Source organism: Pituophis catenifer, unplaced genomic scaffold (genome assembly GCF_029215685.1).
Source record: "Pituophis catenifer annectens isolate HBS135680 unplaced genomic scaffold, rPitCat1.0.hap2 SCAF_1, whole genome shotgun sequence".
NCBI lineage: Eukaryota > Metazoa > Chordata > Lepidosauria > Squamata > Colubridae > Pituophis > Pituophis catenifer.
Genome location: NW_027256881.1, coordinates 300,937,967 through 300,956,063, shown reverse-complemented (window position 1 = coordinate 300,956,063; position 18,097 = coordinate 300,937,967). Strand labels below are relative to the sequence as shown.

At 35.3% G+C, this 18,097-nt stretch overlaps 1 protein-coding gene across 25 annotated transcripts in view; it reads right to left on the bottom strand.

The window, feature by feature from the left end:
* NRXN3 (neurexin 3) overlaps nt 1-18,097 on the bottom strand; it is a 1,226,878-nt gene that overhangs the window by 328,091 nt on the left and 880,690 nt on the right. For all 25 annotated transcript variants that reach the window (XM_070931446.1, XM_070931448.1, XM_070931449.1 and 22 more), the window contains one exon: nt 16,578-16,759. In XM_070931446.1, the coding sequence (XP_070787547.1) occupies nt 16,578-16,759 (182 nt within the window). The remainder of the gene's footprint in view (nt 1-16,577; nt 16,760-18,097) is intronic.

Sequence of the window (18,097 nt, the reverse complement as noted above, 5' to 3'; positions counted from 1 at the left end):
TTTTAGCTACATTATTAATTAGACTAACAAGCCTGTAATTGTTAGGATCCTTTTTATTTCTTTCTTTTCTTTCTTTCTTTCTTTCTTTCTTTTTTTTTTTTTTGTGTATGTAGGAACTATTATTGCATCTTCCACCCAACTTGGATATCACAAGTATTATTTGTATGTGTGAAAAAAAGAATGGTAAGAAATGGATGCATCAGTTATGATATTTTTTAAATAGTTCAACTATAGCACTGGGGGCTTTATTGCTCTTCAAGCCTTTTATGATATATTTGATTTCATTTTCTGATGGCCAAAGAGTTGAAGCTTTAGTAGGTGATAAATCACTACTTAAGAACTCTTTCTCAACAGGTTTTGAGAGGGCAACCAAGTGATGATAATAGTTTTCTCAACCCTTAGTAGAGGTTGGTTTATCAGAAATGTATGTCTTTTCTTTAGGGATTTCAACTACGGAGTGCCAAAATGTAGCCAAATTATGACTTTTTTTCTGACAGCTCCAGTCCTGACTAAAATTGAAGCAGGTAACTTTTTCTTTGATTTTTTATATTTCTTCTTAGAGACAACATCTTAGCATGTAGAAGAATGCCTCTAAGCAAGTCTCGTTGCTACTTTCAATTTCTTTTTCATCAAATCATATTCATTGTCAAACCAGGGAGATTTACCTATAGGAAAAACTTGGAGGATGATTTAGTTATTGTTTCTTCAACATGTGGCACAAATTTGTAGTCAGTCAAATGTATTTGACTGACTACCAGTCAGTGCAGGTGATTGGACTGTGAAAGCCCAACTGACAGCATTATCTGTTTTGAGGTTATTCAATATTGCCTTGGCAATCTACTTTGGACCATGATAACTTTTTATTTTGGCCTATTGGTTATAACTGACCTATCAGCCAGTTATATTATCTTAAGTCTGAACAGCCTGGAAATTTCACACTCACAGCTGATGATTGCTTTCTCCTGTTGGATAGATAATGACCTCTGAAAAGAGGTTAGTGTTACTTTTTGATACACAAATGAGATCTAACATACTGCTTGAATGGTCTGAATGGAAGATATACATGTTATCCTTCTGTCTCAGCATTTGAAGGCTACATTGAAAAATCAGTGATGTCAAGTATAGAGCAACACTATTACTTTTCTTACCTCTTGTAAATTTATGTGGGTGATTATAAAAATATCATTTGCAAGTCCACTATATATAATGAAATCATGAAGAAATTAAAATCAAATTGGTTTTACTGAGTCATTGGAAATTCAGTAGCATTCAAATTTAATCAAATAAATAAATGTTTAATGCTACAAGGTCAAAAAAGAGATGGGCAGATTCTTAGAAATGACATGTTCTTACTATTACTACATTTTGCTAGAAGAAAATAGTAAAAAGTCATCAGTATAGACATTCCATGATATATCTCAGCAAAAAATTCATATTAATCGAAAACCAAAACATTTGGACCATCTAAAGTCCCCACTATTGGATATATTTAAGCAGAGAGACCAGTCTGGGAGTAAGACAACTCGGCATGACCAACTCGCCACAGCCAAATTGCCGCTGTCAACTCACTGCAGGGCAACTTACTACCACCAACACACCATGGGAAAATTCACCATGGGATAAGGGTTACACTAATATCAAAGAAATGGTGGAATAGAATCATTAAAGAAAGGATGCAAAAGGAGGGACAAAATGAAATGTGAATGACAAGAATTAATATTTTAAATACTTAAATTGAATTGTTGAATTGTTGTGCAGTGTGTTGTCCCATGGTGAATTGGTCATGGCAAGTTGGCTGTAAATTGGCCACACCAAGTTGTCCCATTCCACACCAGTCTAGCAGCCTTTAATCTTGATTTCTGTGCTAAGCAGAGGAGTTAGTCTTCCTGGCCTAAGTACAGTAGTCCCTCCCAGCTCCATGGTTTCTCCAAATGATTGGAGAGAAGGCATAACAGTCCAACAGATTTTCAACAAAAGACTGTCTTAGCAATAATAATAACAGCATTAGTACTTAAATAAGCCCAGTGTAAGGAGTTGTTTTGTAATATATTTTTTTCGAGTTTAATTGCACTTTTGAAATGTAAAGAAATTAGAAATACTGGATTATGCAAAGAGAAAAGCGGTGTTCCGATATCTCGGGGTTGCCACAGAGAAGAGGGAGTCAAGCTATTCTCCAAAGCACCTCAGGGCAGGACAAGAAACAATGGATGGAAACTAATCAAGGAGAGAAGCAACCTAGAACTAAGAAGAAATTTAATGACAGTTAGAACAATTAACCAGTGGAACAACTTGCCTCCAGACGTCATGAATTTTCCAACACTAGAAGTATTTAAGAAGAGATTGGACATACCATTTGTCTGAAATGGTATAGGGTTTCCTGCATGAGTAGGGGGAAGATCTCCAAGATCCGTTCCAACTCTGTTATTCTATTTTATTTATCAAATTTAGGCACTGCCCATCTCACTATCTAAGTGACTATATAAGGGATGATTAAATAAGTGCAGGGATACTCAATCTTCATTACAATTTCTCCAAGCTTCTCTTTACCTTTGAGCTGAGTTCTAAAGCATATTTTCTTTCATCAAGTTGAGAAAAAGTACAGGAGAATGTCTTAGCTTGGCACTATATTTAATTACCTCAATGTTTGACTGGATATACATGAAATAAATACATCAAAAATACAAATCTATTTACAGATGATTTTTGACTTATCCGATCATTCTCCATATGTATATATCACACTTTTTCTCTCTTGCAAATGGATGCAATGCTCAAAGCTCTACCTCAAATAGAGATATCATAAGGGTTAATTAAAGTGTTAAAATGCTATTCCAGAAATGTTATTAAAGATCTGTATCAGTGAAATGGAACCCCTTTTATTAGCTTTTTGCAAAATAAACTCTATGAGAAGAAAGACATTCTGCAAATGTGTTCAGATGTTTATTTTTTTTTCTTTTTCTTTAGTCATTAATACCACTGTCTTACTATACAGTATATCCACAATATGCCATAATATCAGATAGTGGTTAGCCTTTCATGCAATCATCTGATGAAGACATCAAACTTGAGATAAATTAAACCAATAATTGCACTACTTTAATTTCCTCCAAAAGGCATCTTTAAGTGGTCAGTGAATTACTTCTATTGCTGTATCCATTAACAGCAAGTTTGGAGATCTGAATATTGCATGTTATTATGGAGGTAATGCTAAAACCTAAGAAATGTGAAGCTTTGATTACAGGACATAAAGTTCTGTGCAGGTAATTTTTAATGAGAGCATAAGAAAAAAGGGCAGGGAAAGTGTAAAGAAACACTGATTTTGAAAATGTTTCTTGGGAACAATCTAGTTGCTTTCATGGAGCCTAGTGAAGTCACTAAAAGTGGCTTCAGAACTTTCTTTATAGTTTCCATAAAATTAAGCAAATATATAAACATAGCACCTCCATGGCTTGCCTTCTTTTGCTGGATAATTGGCTGTTGTGATAAAGGAAAAGAACTCAGGGCTTTTCTGCATGCAATCAGTAAGATGTTCAAGCAATAATTGCATTTACTACATGGAATATGTAATGTGTGAATTTCACTCTCATATATTTTCAGCAAAAGAAATATATCTCACTGTTCTTTAGGTATTTCAAAATTTTCAAAATGCGACTAACTTCTGTTCTTCAGAACAAATTTTCCTATTGTTATACATTTGCTTATATCTTGTAATATGCACATAATAGATACAAACTTAAGGTAAATCGCTGCAAACTCAATTGCAGAAAATACGACTTCAGCAACAGAGTGGTCAATGCCTAGAATGCACTACCTGACTCTGTGGTTTCTTCCCCAAACCCCCAAAACTTTAACCTTAGACTGTCTACTGTTGACCTTCCCCCATTCCTAAGAGGTCTACAAGGGGCATGCATAAGAGCACCAGAGTGCCTACTGTCCCTGTCCTAATATTCCTTTTTACTTACTTTTTTTCATGTATTCAAATTTTGTTTATACTTTTATCTGTTATCTTATATATGATTGACATATAAATAAATAAAAAATAAATGTGTGAAAAAAAGAGTGTAGAACAAAAATTTGACTCCCCAACAATCAAGTAGTTTCTTAAAAGAGTACTGATGCAAAGATTTTGGGTTTAATCAGTTGCAGATTTTATGTTATTATTTATCTTTCCTAACAGAGCAAGACATAAACAAAGAGCCTTTCCTTAGCATGAAGAGGTAGTGACAGTAAAAGCATCTCCTACTGATCGGTAGTATTGGTCTTGACAAAAGTGCTTTGAATTCTTTATAAATAGGAAACTGGGATAAAATATTTAAAGCGCTATTCATAAATGTGTAGGTGAAAGATAACCTTACCTTAACTAACACAGCTGTGAATTAAGTATTGTACAATGCGTATATTTGGATGCATACCTCACAGCTTATAATTTGCAGCCGAGAAAAAAAAAATCCCTCAAAATGCCAATCCTTATTTAATTGACACTGCTATTATGGAATGTCACACAACAGTATATAATATTTCACACCTTTGATTTCTAACTGATTATATTTCCCCAAGGGGACAGCAGTTCAAGGATCACTCCAAAACCTGGCTTTCTTTCTCATAAACAACTACTCCAATTTATAGCCTTTATTGACCTTGGTAATAATTCAACCATACAGTTTCTATTGCTATTTACCCATCAAAGTAGCATTAAGAAGTTCTCTCCATTCAGCACATTGGAAACACTGGGATTTAGTATATGATATCTATTGGAGAGTTGGTTAATGAATTGCCATATCAATGCACAGAGCATCCATGCTGGTTGACTGCAGCTGGGGATCAGAAATCCATCATATTTAGCTATAGGGCTTCACAGAGTTATTTCTTGCACTGCTGCACAGTGTGCTCTACACTTGGTATACCAGCAGCAGCAGCAGCAAAAGAAAAAAAGAAAAGAAAAAAGATGGGATTGAAGTGTTAATGTGGGGAATCAGCAAGACAATTGGATGTTGTTTCAGCTGTAATGAAGAATGGGAAAGGAAAAGACTTTGCATAGCCAATTATCAATCTTATCCCCATAACAGGAAAAACTTGCCTTGCTAAATAAGCCAACTATTTATTTGCACAATTGGCTAATAAAATTGGATACAAATACACACTTTTCAAGCTCTAATGGATTATTTTCACAAATATTATGCCATTTTAAACAGGGTATTACATAGGGCTTATCAATACATCCCCTGGATGCAGTTTGAAGCTATTTCACTAGACGTTCACTAAACAATGTCTTCATGTCTCAACTATCTTCATGTGATCTTCATACCTTTGTTAAAACCATCTAATATGTTACATTGCTGAACTGATGTTAAAACTGGTGGTGGTGGGGGGGAGTTCCTTCTCCTGATGACACCTTTTCTGTTTGCACAATTTATGAGTGTTTCAATGGCAATTGTGATGGCATAGTTAGAAGCTGGGACATATCCAGGTCCTATTGGCCACTTTGGGCTACAGCGTACATATTCCATGCCTCCATTTGTTGGACACTTCCCCTAGGGCTATTTTGGTTGTGTACTGAACTGACATTGAAGGTGAATACACGTGTCCCAGGATAAAGCTGCAGCATCCAATCTGGGTTGGTCACCAGAGGTTTTTTTCTTCTAAGCTTTCAAACTTGTGCTGGAGTCTATCCTCAGGGAAGTTGCCTCTAGCTCTCTAGAGCTCATAAAACAAAACCTCAGGTCCTGGTGACTAACCCAGATTGGATCCTGAACTGACATTACACCTCAATTCCAGTGCTTAACTAAAAACGTTCATGCATAATTTGCATCTTACATGAGCTCCTTATTAAGAAATGTTCTCAGCACTTGTGAGGCGCCACTAAATCCAGAGTAAGATCTTACATGAAGCCCTTACTAATACATGTTAACTACTCCAAGAGATCTTTTAAAATACATCTTCAGCTTTTGCACTCCAGCACTGGTGATACTGTCATTGCTATGGGTGTTGCCATTCCTACTTGGAAATCACAGTTGCTCTTATTTGTGGCCAGACTCACTGCACTCTGGAATCACTACTTGGAATAAGATAATTGCTTGTTCTCTTGATCACTGGAGCAAGATGACTATGAAGACCAATAGCAAAATCTCCACAAAAAACAGCCACCCCCACAACGGTGCAACAGGTGCAATGATCTGGACAATCTTGTTGTTGAATTTCAGAGCAGTCTGCAGAAAAAAGGATCTGGGTACAGGATGAAATGGGAGGGAGATCAGCTGGTGCTTTCATTCACTTTGTTCCATCCTCTTTCTCTGTACAACTGCTTTATCAACTATTTTGACATGTCTTTCATTCTCCAGAATAATGTGAGATAAACACTCAGCAATTTGGATTGTCTTCATATTGGTAAAGTTGTGTAACATGGGCAAATTTGAAAAGTGCTGCAGGGTATTTATTTTATTTTCAACTGTTAAGATGCCTATTTAATAGCATGTGGTGAAGTAAAATGGCCTTGTTGCTGATTTCCAAGCTCCTGTTAATCACCATACCCAATCACAACGTGAAAGAGCATGATTAAATTTTCTGTTTCCTGCCCAACTTGTAGTTGTGGGAACAGTGATAAAAAAAGAGAGATTGAAGCCTGAACCACTTAATTTGTTCTGCTTTAAAACCAAAAGGACAGCACCATTTCACTACATTGTTATTGAGGCAGTACAACATAAAGACTGATGGTCAGGACAGAGTAAATTTTGCTGGTACATTTTTTTGCTTTTCATGAACTGGAGGAAAGCATGTTAAGATGTCTGAAGGTACCTACGACACTAAATTATAATACAATTATAGGACTGCCAGGGTTGGGTTGCAAAAATGTGGGTGACCAATTAAATACCAGCAATGAGTTACAGAAACATCTATAATTTTTGTTATTATTATTTTGATGCCCTAATAGAAGATCCAGCCACAGCTGTATTAATCTAAGGGAAGGGTCCCCATCCCATGCCCCCTACTAGGCTGTGGACCCTTGAGAACTGGGCTTGTGAGTGATGGGTCGGTGCGTACAAGCATAGCTCGACTTGCATGAGCGACGGACCGGTGCACACACGTGCAGTTTGACTTGCACACAAGTTGACTTGTGTGAGTGGTGGGCTGGCCCTGTGCATGCATGCAGCAGCCCACAGCTTGTGTGGGCCGGTTCCCTTCTCCCCCTGCTGGGGAAGCTGTAAAAGTTTATTTTTAAGGCATATTCTACAGATTTAATCTTGTTGCAGGATATTCATTTCAAGAATTGCTGACATTAGTAGGAGAAATTGGAAAGAAGTTTCTCTTGCACTTTTAAAAGTTGAAGTTGTAAAAGTTGTAAAGTAAAAAGTTGATTTTATTTTACATGGCAAACTATATATGTTGAAATTCCCTGTCCAGCATGTGTTTTAAAGGGGGGAGACATATATCTCTTTTACATTGAATTCATGACCTTTTTCTCTCTAATGTTTTTTTGGGTAATATTTGCTTTATTTATATTTAGAGCATAAACTGGGGGTGGGTGGGAGCCAGTGCTTCTAACATGCAGCACAATTCTATTTTATATTATATCTCCAGAAATGGGACTACCTTCAATCATTAAGATAATTCACAGTTAAGATGTGATAATGAGGTTTGTCTGAGTTCATGTGATATGTAAATCCTGGCACTGTTTACATTAGATACCAAGCTTGGCATTATGGCTTATTTAACAAACAATCTTTAAAACAAACCATGAATTAACATAATGGGTGAGCCCAGCATATGTGTCATTGTTTATAAATTACTCTTAACAGATGTACCTTCACCACCTCTTTTCTGTGGTAAAACTAATCTTTAGAGCTATTATTTAAACACTCAAGAGACTGTTGTGGTTATCTTGATCAGAGCATTTCAATTCTAGAAGGGTTCTCCAGAATTACCTGCCTATTATCCTGTTAATGCCATTGCAATGCCAGGTGAAGGTACATTTTATTTCACAGCCTTTTAAAAAGTCTGCAAAAATTTAATGTCTTTGTTTCTAACTTTTTTTTTATTATCCCACTCTGCCGATTCAAAGTGGTAACAATAAAAAAAAAAAGAAATTTGAACAGTTAAAATTGTCATTAAAGCAACTAAAATTTATCTTTCCCTCTCTAAAATAAAATGGAGAATGACGCAAAAAGAATGATTTGACAGTTTGTTTAAAAGGAGAACAAATGAGGGCTAAACAAATGATTTTCTTCTTGGTTCTCATGATGGTAAAGTTTCACCATCACACTAATGTAATAGTGTGTTTTAAAACTGTAATGTACCCAGAAAGTTGCAATAGATTTGGGAATAATTCTGATGCAAATTGGTAGGCTGTTGCCAGGGGAAACAAGGAAGTTAACTTGCTCATGCTAAGGCTCTGACTGTGTAAGTTGTACCTGGAACGGAATTAAAGGTAGAAGAAAGAGGAGCCTCAGAAATACATGTTGCCCCCTCTCCCTTTACTTACAGAAAAGACTGAAGAAAGAGATAGCAACAGCACTTAGTCTTATATACTGCTTTCCGGTGCTTTACAGCCCTCTCTGAGCAGTTTTACAGAGTCAGCATATTGCCCCCCAACAATCTGGATCCTCATTTTATCCACCTTGGAAGAATGGAAGACTGAGTCAACCTTGAGTCTGGTGAGATTTGAACTGCCAAATTGCAGTCAGCTGGCAGTCAGCAGAAGTAGTCTGCAGTACTGCACTCTAACCACTGTGCCACCATGGAGATAAGGGAGCTGCTGGCAGATCGCATAGAACCGGCAAAGAAATCTTATCTGGAAACCTTTGGATAATATGAAAAGTGTGTCCCCCAAAGCAGAGAACAAACAAAATTAAATATTTGGGAAAAACTGTGAAGCTGTGGGTGCAAGTCTTGACTTATACGTCCTCAATTTATGGCCACAATTGAGCCCAAAATTTATGTTGCTAAGTGAGAAATTTATTAAGTGGGTTTTGCCCAATTTTACGACCTTTCTTGCTTCATTTGTTAAGTGAACCACTGTGTTTGTTAAGTTAGTAAGAAGGTTATTAAGTGAATCTGGCTTCCCCATTGATTTTGCTTGCCAGGAGGTCACAAAAGGTGATCATGTGATCACGTGACACTGCAACCATCATAAATATGAACCAGTTGTTAAGCATCCGAATGTAAATCATGTGGCCATGGGGATGCTGCAACAGTTGTTACTGTGAAAAGAGGTCTCAAGTTACTTTGAATAGTCCCTAAACGAACTGTTGTAAAATGAGGACTACCTGTACAGAAACATACACACAGGAAAGAATAGGTAGTTAGCCTGAAGAGAGGGAATAATTAGCTTCGTGAGTGCAGCCTGGAAAGACTGAAGAAGATAAGAGGCAAAGCTTTCCAGTTAAGGGAAAAATTATTTATAAATAACAAGTAAAAGGGAGAAAACAGGGTTTTGTTCCAGCAGCAAACTATCCTGCTTTATATGCCTCCCGGCAACTACAAGGGGAGGAAACAACTTGGGAGGAATTTGGATCATTTGTCAAATTTAGCCACTGTAAATAGCGTGAAGCTTTACTCCTGATGGAACTGAACTCTCCAGGGTATTTGGCTGACAGTGGATCATAGCTTACATAGCCAAGAACAGGAGAAGAAATAGGACTTGGATAACCCAGGATGAAGATTTCAAGAAGGATCAAGCAGCCAAAGAGAGAGAGAGAGATAAACTGCTGCATAAAACCTTTGCAAAGTCAGGTGTTGTTTTGAGCATTTTTTACCAAGGGAGCAGACATTTATATTGTTTGAATATATACAGTATGCCAAACGTTTGAAATATGGTGTTCCTTTAAGGCAGCAGCTGCCAACCTTTTGGGCACCAGATACCGTTCCATGGAGAAAGGTTTTTCCATGGACCGGAGGGGGCGTGATGTTGCGTGCTGCCTACATCTCACGGATGGGGCTTCACTTGTTTGCGCAGCCCGGTTGCTGGCATGCCACAGTGCTGGTCCATAGACCGGTGGTTGGGGACCCCTGCTTTTAAGGAGTGTGCTCTAGCTGTTGGAAGAAAAAGGCAGAAACAGACTGCTATCTCAGTCATGTACACAGAGGGTCAGTCAGTCTCACAAAGGAATTCATTCCCATTGATTTCAAAAACTTCTGGTAAAATTCTTCTGGTAACTTTGTACCGTGTTATAAAGTTCATGTTAGCTATGTGGTTACTGTTTTATTTTAATGCAAATAGTTCTTGTCGATTCACAATGAATGTATTTTTTTTAATTGAATGGATTAATTGAACTGAATTGCAACTTCAAATTCCCCCTGGTTGTTTGAGTGTTAAACAAGTTAAGCAGGAAGCTTGTTTAAAGTGAATTGGATATAAGCTGGAAGGATGCTGTTTTGGGAGATCCAGACCAACATCTGTGCTTCCCAACTGGACCAGAAGCTAAATCTTACTTCAATACTGGCAATAACATTTAGCCTTTGCTTTATCAAAAGATAGCAGGACAACTGGAGGGTAAAGGACAGAATTCGATGGGAAATAGTCTCATTCATTTTTCCACTCTGCTGAATAGTTTGGTAATCAACACAATGATTTACTTTTTATCTACAGTATATTCAGATCAAAGAAATTTAATATAAAGAATGACAACTTGTTTTAATTAAAAGATTCTCTTACATAATGGTATAAAGCAAACAAATGATTTTTGCTTGTATTTTTTAACAATGCATTTGAAGCTAGTGTTCCACCAGCGTCTCTTAAGGTAGCTTGCATTACTATAATTTATAAATCAGATAGGGATCATATACATTTTGCTGCCAATTCTACACCTAATTCATTATTGAATGTAGATGTTAAAAATTTATTTTAAATTTAAATATGAAGGTTATATGGGATTTCTTGTTAACCAAATCTAGAATGTACTAGGAAGGGTTACACATTCTCATCTAGAAAGTGCTAGGAAGGTTTTATATAAGCAAAATTTATCATAAAGGGCTGACTTTGAATCCATTAATGAAACATAAAGAAAAGTGCTGTGTATTTAACTAGACAGAAAAGAAGACCTTTGATGCATTGTTAGTGATTCCTATTTTTTATTTTTCAATATTTTTTCTCAAAAATTCTAGGTTTACAACTATTTATTCGTCTCAAAAATATGTAAGGGCTTAGTCATATATTGAATTATATAATTCAATATATAATTGATTGTTAAATCCTTTTCATTGGACAATAGGAGAAGGCAGCATTGTCATTTATGTCTTTTATTGTTTGATTTGATTTGGACATTTTAGCATTTGCAGTTAGGCAATTTAGCAAGAATGATGACTTGATACCTGAATGCATTGAATAAAAAGACATTCTGCAATATTATGTATTGGAAGTTGTTAATAAATCTGACCCCTCCATATAAAAATTTAGGCTTTTATAATAATGTTGGATAACATTACTACTTTAAAAAATAAAGACACAGATAATTTAAACTATAAAGTATTATTCTATTTATTAAAACTTTTAAATGATTATCATGAATTATTTTAATTGTTTTTCTCAGAAAGTTCCCCACTTGCTGCCTTTTTGTTCAGAAATGTTTCATTGTCAGAGAAGGAGCTTTTAAAATGATCCCTTTTTCTAAGGTCAAAAAATATCAAGTCCTACATATTCGAAATTAGCCATTACAGCCATTTTATCATGACTATTCATTAAAAGTTGTCAGAATGTACTGAAGCATAAGAGAAATGAAATAAGGAATTGAAGAATCTGGTACCTGAACATCACTGGAAGGCCATTTTAGCATCTATTTGTCACATTTTCTTAGATATATTGTAATTTTCATATTGTTAGTTTTGAATTACATTAAAAATTGCAATTAACACAATTTACTCAAAAATACTATAATTACAATAATTATAATTACATTATGATTTTCACAGTGTAGTTTTATTTTATACTTGGTCTCTTGGACAAAAGTTATTTGACATATTAATTATGTTTTGGAAGACTCATTGGCTTTTGTAAATATTCAAACTGAGCTATATGTCAAAAATAATACTAACACAAGTTAAATTGTTACTGGATACAAACAGAATTAGATATAATGTACAAAAGAATGGTGTAATGATGAATGGAAACTCATTAGCCATCACAATATGCTGATATTTTTCTTTTACTGAACAAATGTTTTCCCACTGGGAATACTGATTAGAAAACTATTTGACCTATTCTAATTAATACGTTTGATTTCCTATTTATTTTCTATTGTTTTGTGAGGCTTCTTTCCTCTTCTTTCCTTTATGCATATGGAGTCAATCAATCTCTATCCTTCAAGAAAGCAAAATGCTGGAGAATTCAAAAGAATTATCCTAATATGCTGCATGAACTCAGTCTATGTGGTTAGATTATAGTTCATGATATCAAAGAAACCAAGGCAATTGGATTAATTCCATATGCTATGATTACCATGTACCCATGTTCAACATGTAAGCAACAAGGGGAAAAAATCAAGGAAACAATTGGTCCGCTAAAGGGAGAAGATGACAAGAATGTGACAGCAGAGCTGCTTAATTCATTCTTTGCATCTATGTTTATGCAAAAGAAAAAAATAGTCCTACCTATCAAAAGCAATACCGTAGAAGATACACTAGGAATATATGTCAATAAAGGTAAGAAAATAGTAAGAGAACACCTATCCACCCTAGATCACATTGCACTCATGTCAGAAGCACCAATGCGCTTCCAGGTTGAAAGGATTAGCTGGTGACATCACTATTGCTCTGAGGACACCCAGTTGGTCATGTCTGGTCCCATGGCAGTACTTGGATTTCAAACGCAGGCTTGCTAACCTCCAACCCAGTGTCCTAACTGTATAAGCTACCAATGCACTCTAAATGAATTCAAATTGCTAGCACCCAATGGATTACATGCCAGGTTTCTGAAGGAGCTGGCAGATGTGATCTCAGAGCCACTGAGCGTAATCTTTTAGACCTCCTGAAGCACCAGGGAACTACCAGCAGACTGGAAATGAACTGATGCAGTTCCAATCTTCAAAAAAGGGGGAAGAAATGGATCCAGGAAATTACTGACCAATCAGCCTGACATCAATATCTGGGAATCCTAGAAAAGAAAATCAAGCAGCAGATTTGCAAGCACCTAGAAACGAGTAAATCTGTTTATAGAAGCCAACATGGATGTGTTAAAAACAGATCATGTCAGAAAAACTTTATTGCCTTTTTTGATTAAATTGGTGGATCAGGGAACTATTATGGACATAATTTACTTCTGTGCAGTGCAGACAAATCAAAACCCTTCTATCGGGTTATGCTTCAGAATTTAAATTCTGGGCTTTTTCTTCCAATCTTTCTCCAGTAAGGCTTGCAGTGTTTATATGTTTATATAAACATTTGCTATAAATTAGGAATTTCTGGTTTTTATCTTACCAGATTCATTTGTTAACACCTTTGGTAGAATCAGGACTCATTTATTTCCTTTACAAATATTCAAAGAATAGGTTGCAATAAATAGTTAGATGATAGGCAGAAATATAAAGCTCTAAAAACCAGGAAAAAGGTTTGTAGATGTCAGCAGTACAATCTCTTTCATAAGCCACAGATTTCCTGCTGAATCCTTGTTTTATTTTCTGCGAGCAATTATTGCTTCTTGTACATCACACGTTACTGTTGGTGCAGTTAAGATGCATTAGAGTGGAGTAGAGTGAATGCATATATAGAAGCACTTTGGGTTAGATCAAAGTTAGATCTCTTCTGGAGACAGAGATGGCTTGGGATAACAAAAAAGTGTTCAACAGCTGTTACATTAAATTCAGCTTAGCTTGGAAAGGAGGATGAAATGAAGAAAAAAAAATTGAAGATTGTCGCGCATTGACTCTCTTGGGTATAAGAGGAAGAAGACAAAATCTCTCAAGATTCCATTACCTTAAATTATAAAATTGTATTCCAATAATCTTATGGAATTTGTTTCTTGGCTTGGCCCATCTTGATGGACTGATATCAGTCTACCTCCAATGGAGACGTACCCATTCCTCTCCCAAGGTGGAACAATACCAATATAGCACAGTACCCTCTCTAAGGATACATTTAATCCTGCCTAACTATTAATAACAATTGATGAATTGAATCATTCTGGAGGTATGCCATCCATTCTCTCTCTTGCCCTCTTTCCCTCCCTTACTCCCTCCCTCTGTATGTGTCTCTGTGTGAGAGAGAGATACATACAAAATAGATGCCTGAGCACATAAATCTATGAGTATTTAAAGGACTCATAATTAAAAAATGAATCCAAAAGGATTTTTCATAAATTATAGTCATGAAAAAAATTAATAAGATTTTTTTGTATTCACTTTATTCATACGCACATAAGAAAGTATGTGTTATAATAAGTGTCCCGAGAATCCCTGGAACTGCCTTTAAGATGTCAAGGGAATTGATTATCAGAGGAATACCAAATAGGAACTGGAAATTGCTATCATATTATTGTATGTTTTTTATGTTTGATTACGAGAGAATATGTCTGCATTTGTATGTGTTTTCATGTATGAGGTTCATTATTTCATTTTGCTCCAAATGTCATAGGAATTCTCAATCTGAGTTTTTAAAAAAAACAAACTTATGCAATCATAAACAGAGATGTTTTAAATACGAATACAGCAATAAAGAATAAACTGAAGCAAATCCATAAAGTTTATATTGTTACTGCAAAAAAGGGAGGTGTCTGGGTAGATGTAGACTAAAACTCATTTATAAGGACAAAGACATGAAAACCAAGATAACAGTTCCAATGTTGTAAAACTGATTATAGAAAATCATGTATTACTGATAGGAAGCAAATCAAATGAGATTGCAGTAGGATAGCATTCCTTTGTGTTTATTTCATTAAACTTGAAAATTGCTTTCTTCACCAAAGCCAATAATTCATTCAATGATATTTGAGAATGGAATTAAAATTAGAGAGTTATTAAATGATGTGGTATTAAAAAACTGACAATTCAGAAAACCTCATAGGACTCTGCACAATGCCCTATATCGAAGGATCCAATTTCACTGATGGTCTCATAATCACAGTGCTAATATAGGAAATATTAGGCCCTGTCCTAAATACTCAGCAACTTAGTTTCTTAAGATAATGGAATATAGTGGCCTTCAGTGATCATCATAACATGATGATCCTGTTCTTGAACAAAGAATTGATTCTCTATATGCCCCAAAGCATTGAGTAAGTAAAAAATGCAATTGAATTATGACTGAAAAACAGTGTAATATAGCACCATTGTAATCTTATTATGAAATCCAACCTGGCCAGCACTTTAGAATAAAATGTAGTTTCCAAACATTGATGAAGAACAAACATAAGTAGAGCATGGCAAAATAATCTAAAAAGAGATTTTGAAATTATGAACTCTTTTTACTTGAACTCCAAAAACACTGCTGGAGCTGTGTATTTCTATATATTTCAGGAACCATGCCAGATTCAAGAACACCCATGTATGCATTAAACGTTTATACTAAGTAATATAGCATCTTGAATTTTAGTTACTCTGGGTTTTAATTTGGGGAATTCTAAAATAATTGCATGCATGCGAGCTTTTCTTAGGAAATCAAGCATAGGAGTAATAAGGATGGCATATTAAATAGGTAGCAAGGAGATGCTGGTAATTTTTTCCTTAATATTTGGATTACACAATAAACCATAAATTGGTTCCTTATTCATCCTCTTTATGTGTATCTCTGAGTCATTTTCCGTTTCACTGTTTTATGATCAGCTATCCATTATCCCATATTCAATAAAATTGGAGACTAATACCCAATGCAATCTATCTCAGGTTTATTGGACTTCAAATCCCAGAAATACCAGGTATTAGATATTCTGATTCAGAAATCTGAAAACTATAAATCTAAGAAATCTAGAGAGCACCAGTTTGGAGATATATGTACTAGTATATGGTTGCTGAGACTGAAATGCTAGCTTCCACCCTATTTAATTTGCCATTTCTTAAGACTATTCTAGCTTCTTTTTATGTTTCTTCTATAATATAACCAACAGTTCTCAATCAGGACCCATATGGTCATCTGGATATTCCAAGGAAACCACAGGTGAAAAAACATGTAATTGTGTGTGAGTGTGGGGGGGGGGGTTGGCATGTACTGAGGGGGGCACACAGAAAAAAAACTGAAAATGCTGTTTTGTTGACATCAGAGAATGCATATCTAGTAATGGGACCTGGACAGTGGAGTCACAGGAAAAAAAAATCAAAGTCATAAGAGCGCTATGGGCAAAGAGTTTGAGAAACACTGGTCTGAACCTAGAAAAGCATAAATTTAGATTTTGTCCTATGAAAACTATAATTGCTTATATTAAGACAATATTAAACAAGCAAACTTAAAGTCTTAGATTATCTTTAGACTCCTCCAGGATACAGTTTATGTACACTATGGAGGAAAAAAAAATCTTAATCATTGTTTAAGATTACATTTGTTAGAAATACGTACTTATAAGTAGGATTTTGTTTTTGTTTTTGATTTATTTTGTTTTTTGGCTGTTTAAATGAATTTGTGTAAACTGAAGGCAAAATGAAGGATAAAAGATCTGTACTTACTATATGAAGTTGTAAAAAGTCAGTAAGGCCAGGGGCGCTGTCAATCCGTACCAAGATGCCATCTTTTACTGTTGTGCTGAACCCAACAGCTAAGCGGTCTGTCCTTGTACTGGGTCTGTCATTTGCTGGCCAAGTATACAGGATGAGGCCTCCACTTTTCCCAAAGATATAAGTGGCCCCAGCTGCAACACACACATAAAAAACATATAGAGGTAACTTAGCCATTTATATTAACATTTCAACTGCATCCAACAGTACTAGATCTAAGCGCAAGATTCCATTAAAGAAAGTTATGAAAACCTTCGGGCACTGTGTCAGTTTGAATTAAAGATGTGAACAAAATGAATTAATAACAAAGCAGATGCAAAGTATGAGCATTGGTGGACTCAACTACATAATAGCACAGGACAGATAACACATTATTTCTAAAAGGTTTTATCCACTGACAAACCATCAAATTAGGTTTCTTTTGCCTAAAAACTCATTTCATGTTTCTGGCAAATACCATATTTATGTAACAGTAAGCCAAGCTTCCCCCCCCCCTTATATTTACTGGAAAATTTATGGATGTAGGATCATCATCTTACATTGAGAAGAACAGCAGAGAATAATATCAGACTGTTAAAAATATGGAGAGAGGTGAGAGACGCAAATGGTTATAGATAGCCATAAAATCATTTCCCTTTAACATTAGCTACTGCTTGGGAGTAAAGAGTTAACTTTACAAAAGGTTATTAATAATAAAGTTCAATAACCTTTGAAGGTTATTATTAACTGGTTATTTTACAACCAGTTGATTTTAATCAGAAGCTACTAATAGAATTAATGACTTTTATCCTGCCTCTGCCTTTTTTAACAAAAAAAAAAGAAAGAAGAAGTGTGGCTTCTGGATATATATGCCATTAACACACAAAAGCATTACACACAATCATTATGGGAAGAGAAAAAAAATCTTTCAGTAGAGCTTTGGATGGACAAGGTTATAAAATTGGTATTGCATTAATTTTTTTTTAATCAAAAATCACAATTCTTCAAAAGAATTGTTTTAAATTCAGGATCATCTTCTAATCAAGTAAATAGATTTCATTAATTTATTTTTCTTCATTAAGCAGAACATGATCTGTGGACAGAAAAATGGAAAACAAGTTTTTCACTGGGGAACAGAAAGGGTATTGACCAAAACCATCAGATTTCTGACCAGCAGTTCCTCTAAAAGTAAATATAAGATATTGGGAAGAACATTTGCCTTACTGAAAGAATGCTATATACATTGTGATAATCTTTTAGAATTCATTAAATATTTCCCAAGAATTGCTAAAATGAATATTCATGTTGTGCCTGGGAATCCCAGTGAGTTTACATAGCAAGAGATAGCAAGATTGGCAATGGAAACACAAGCAAATAAATGGCAGCTCCTTTCAAAGAAAGATATATTACATGAAATAGGTTTTATTTTTCACATTCTGTTTAAGTCTGTTTCAGGAGCCAGTTACCAAATAAAAAAAATAGCATCTGCAATA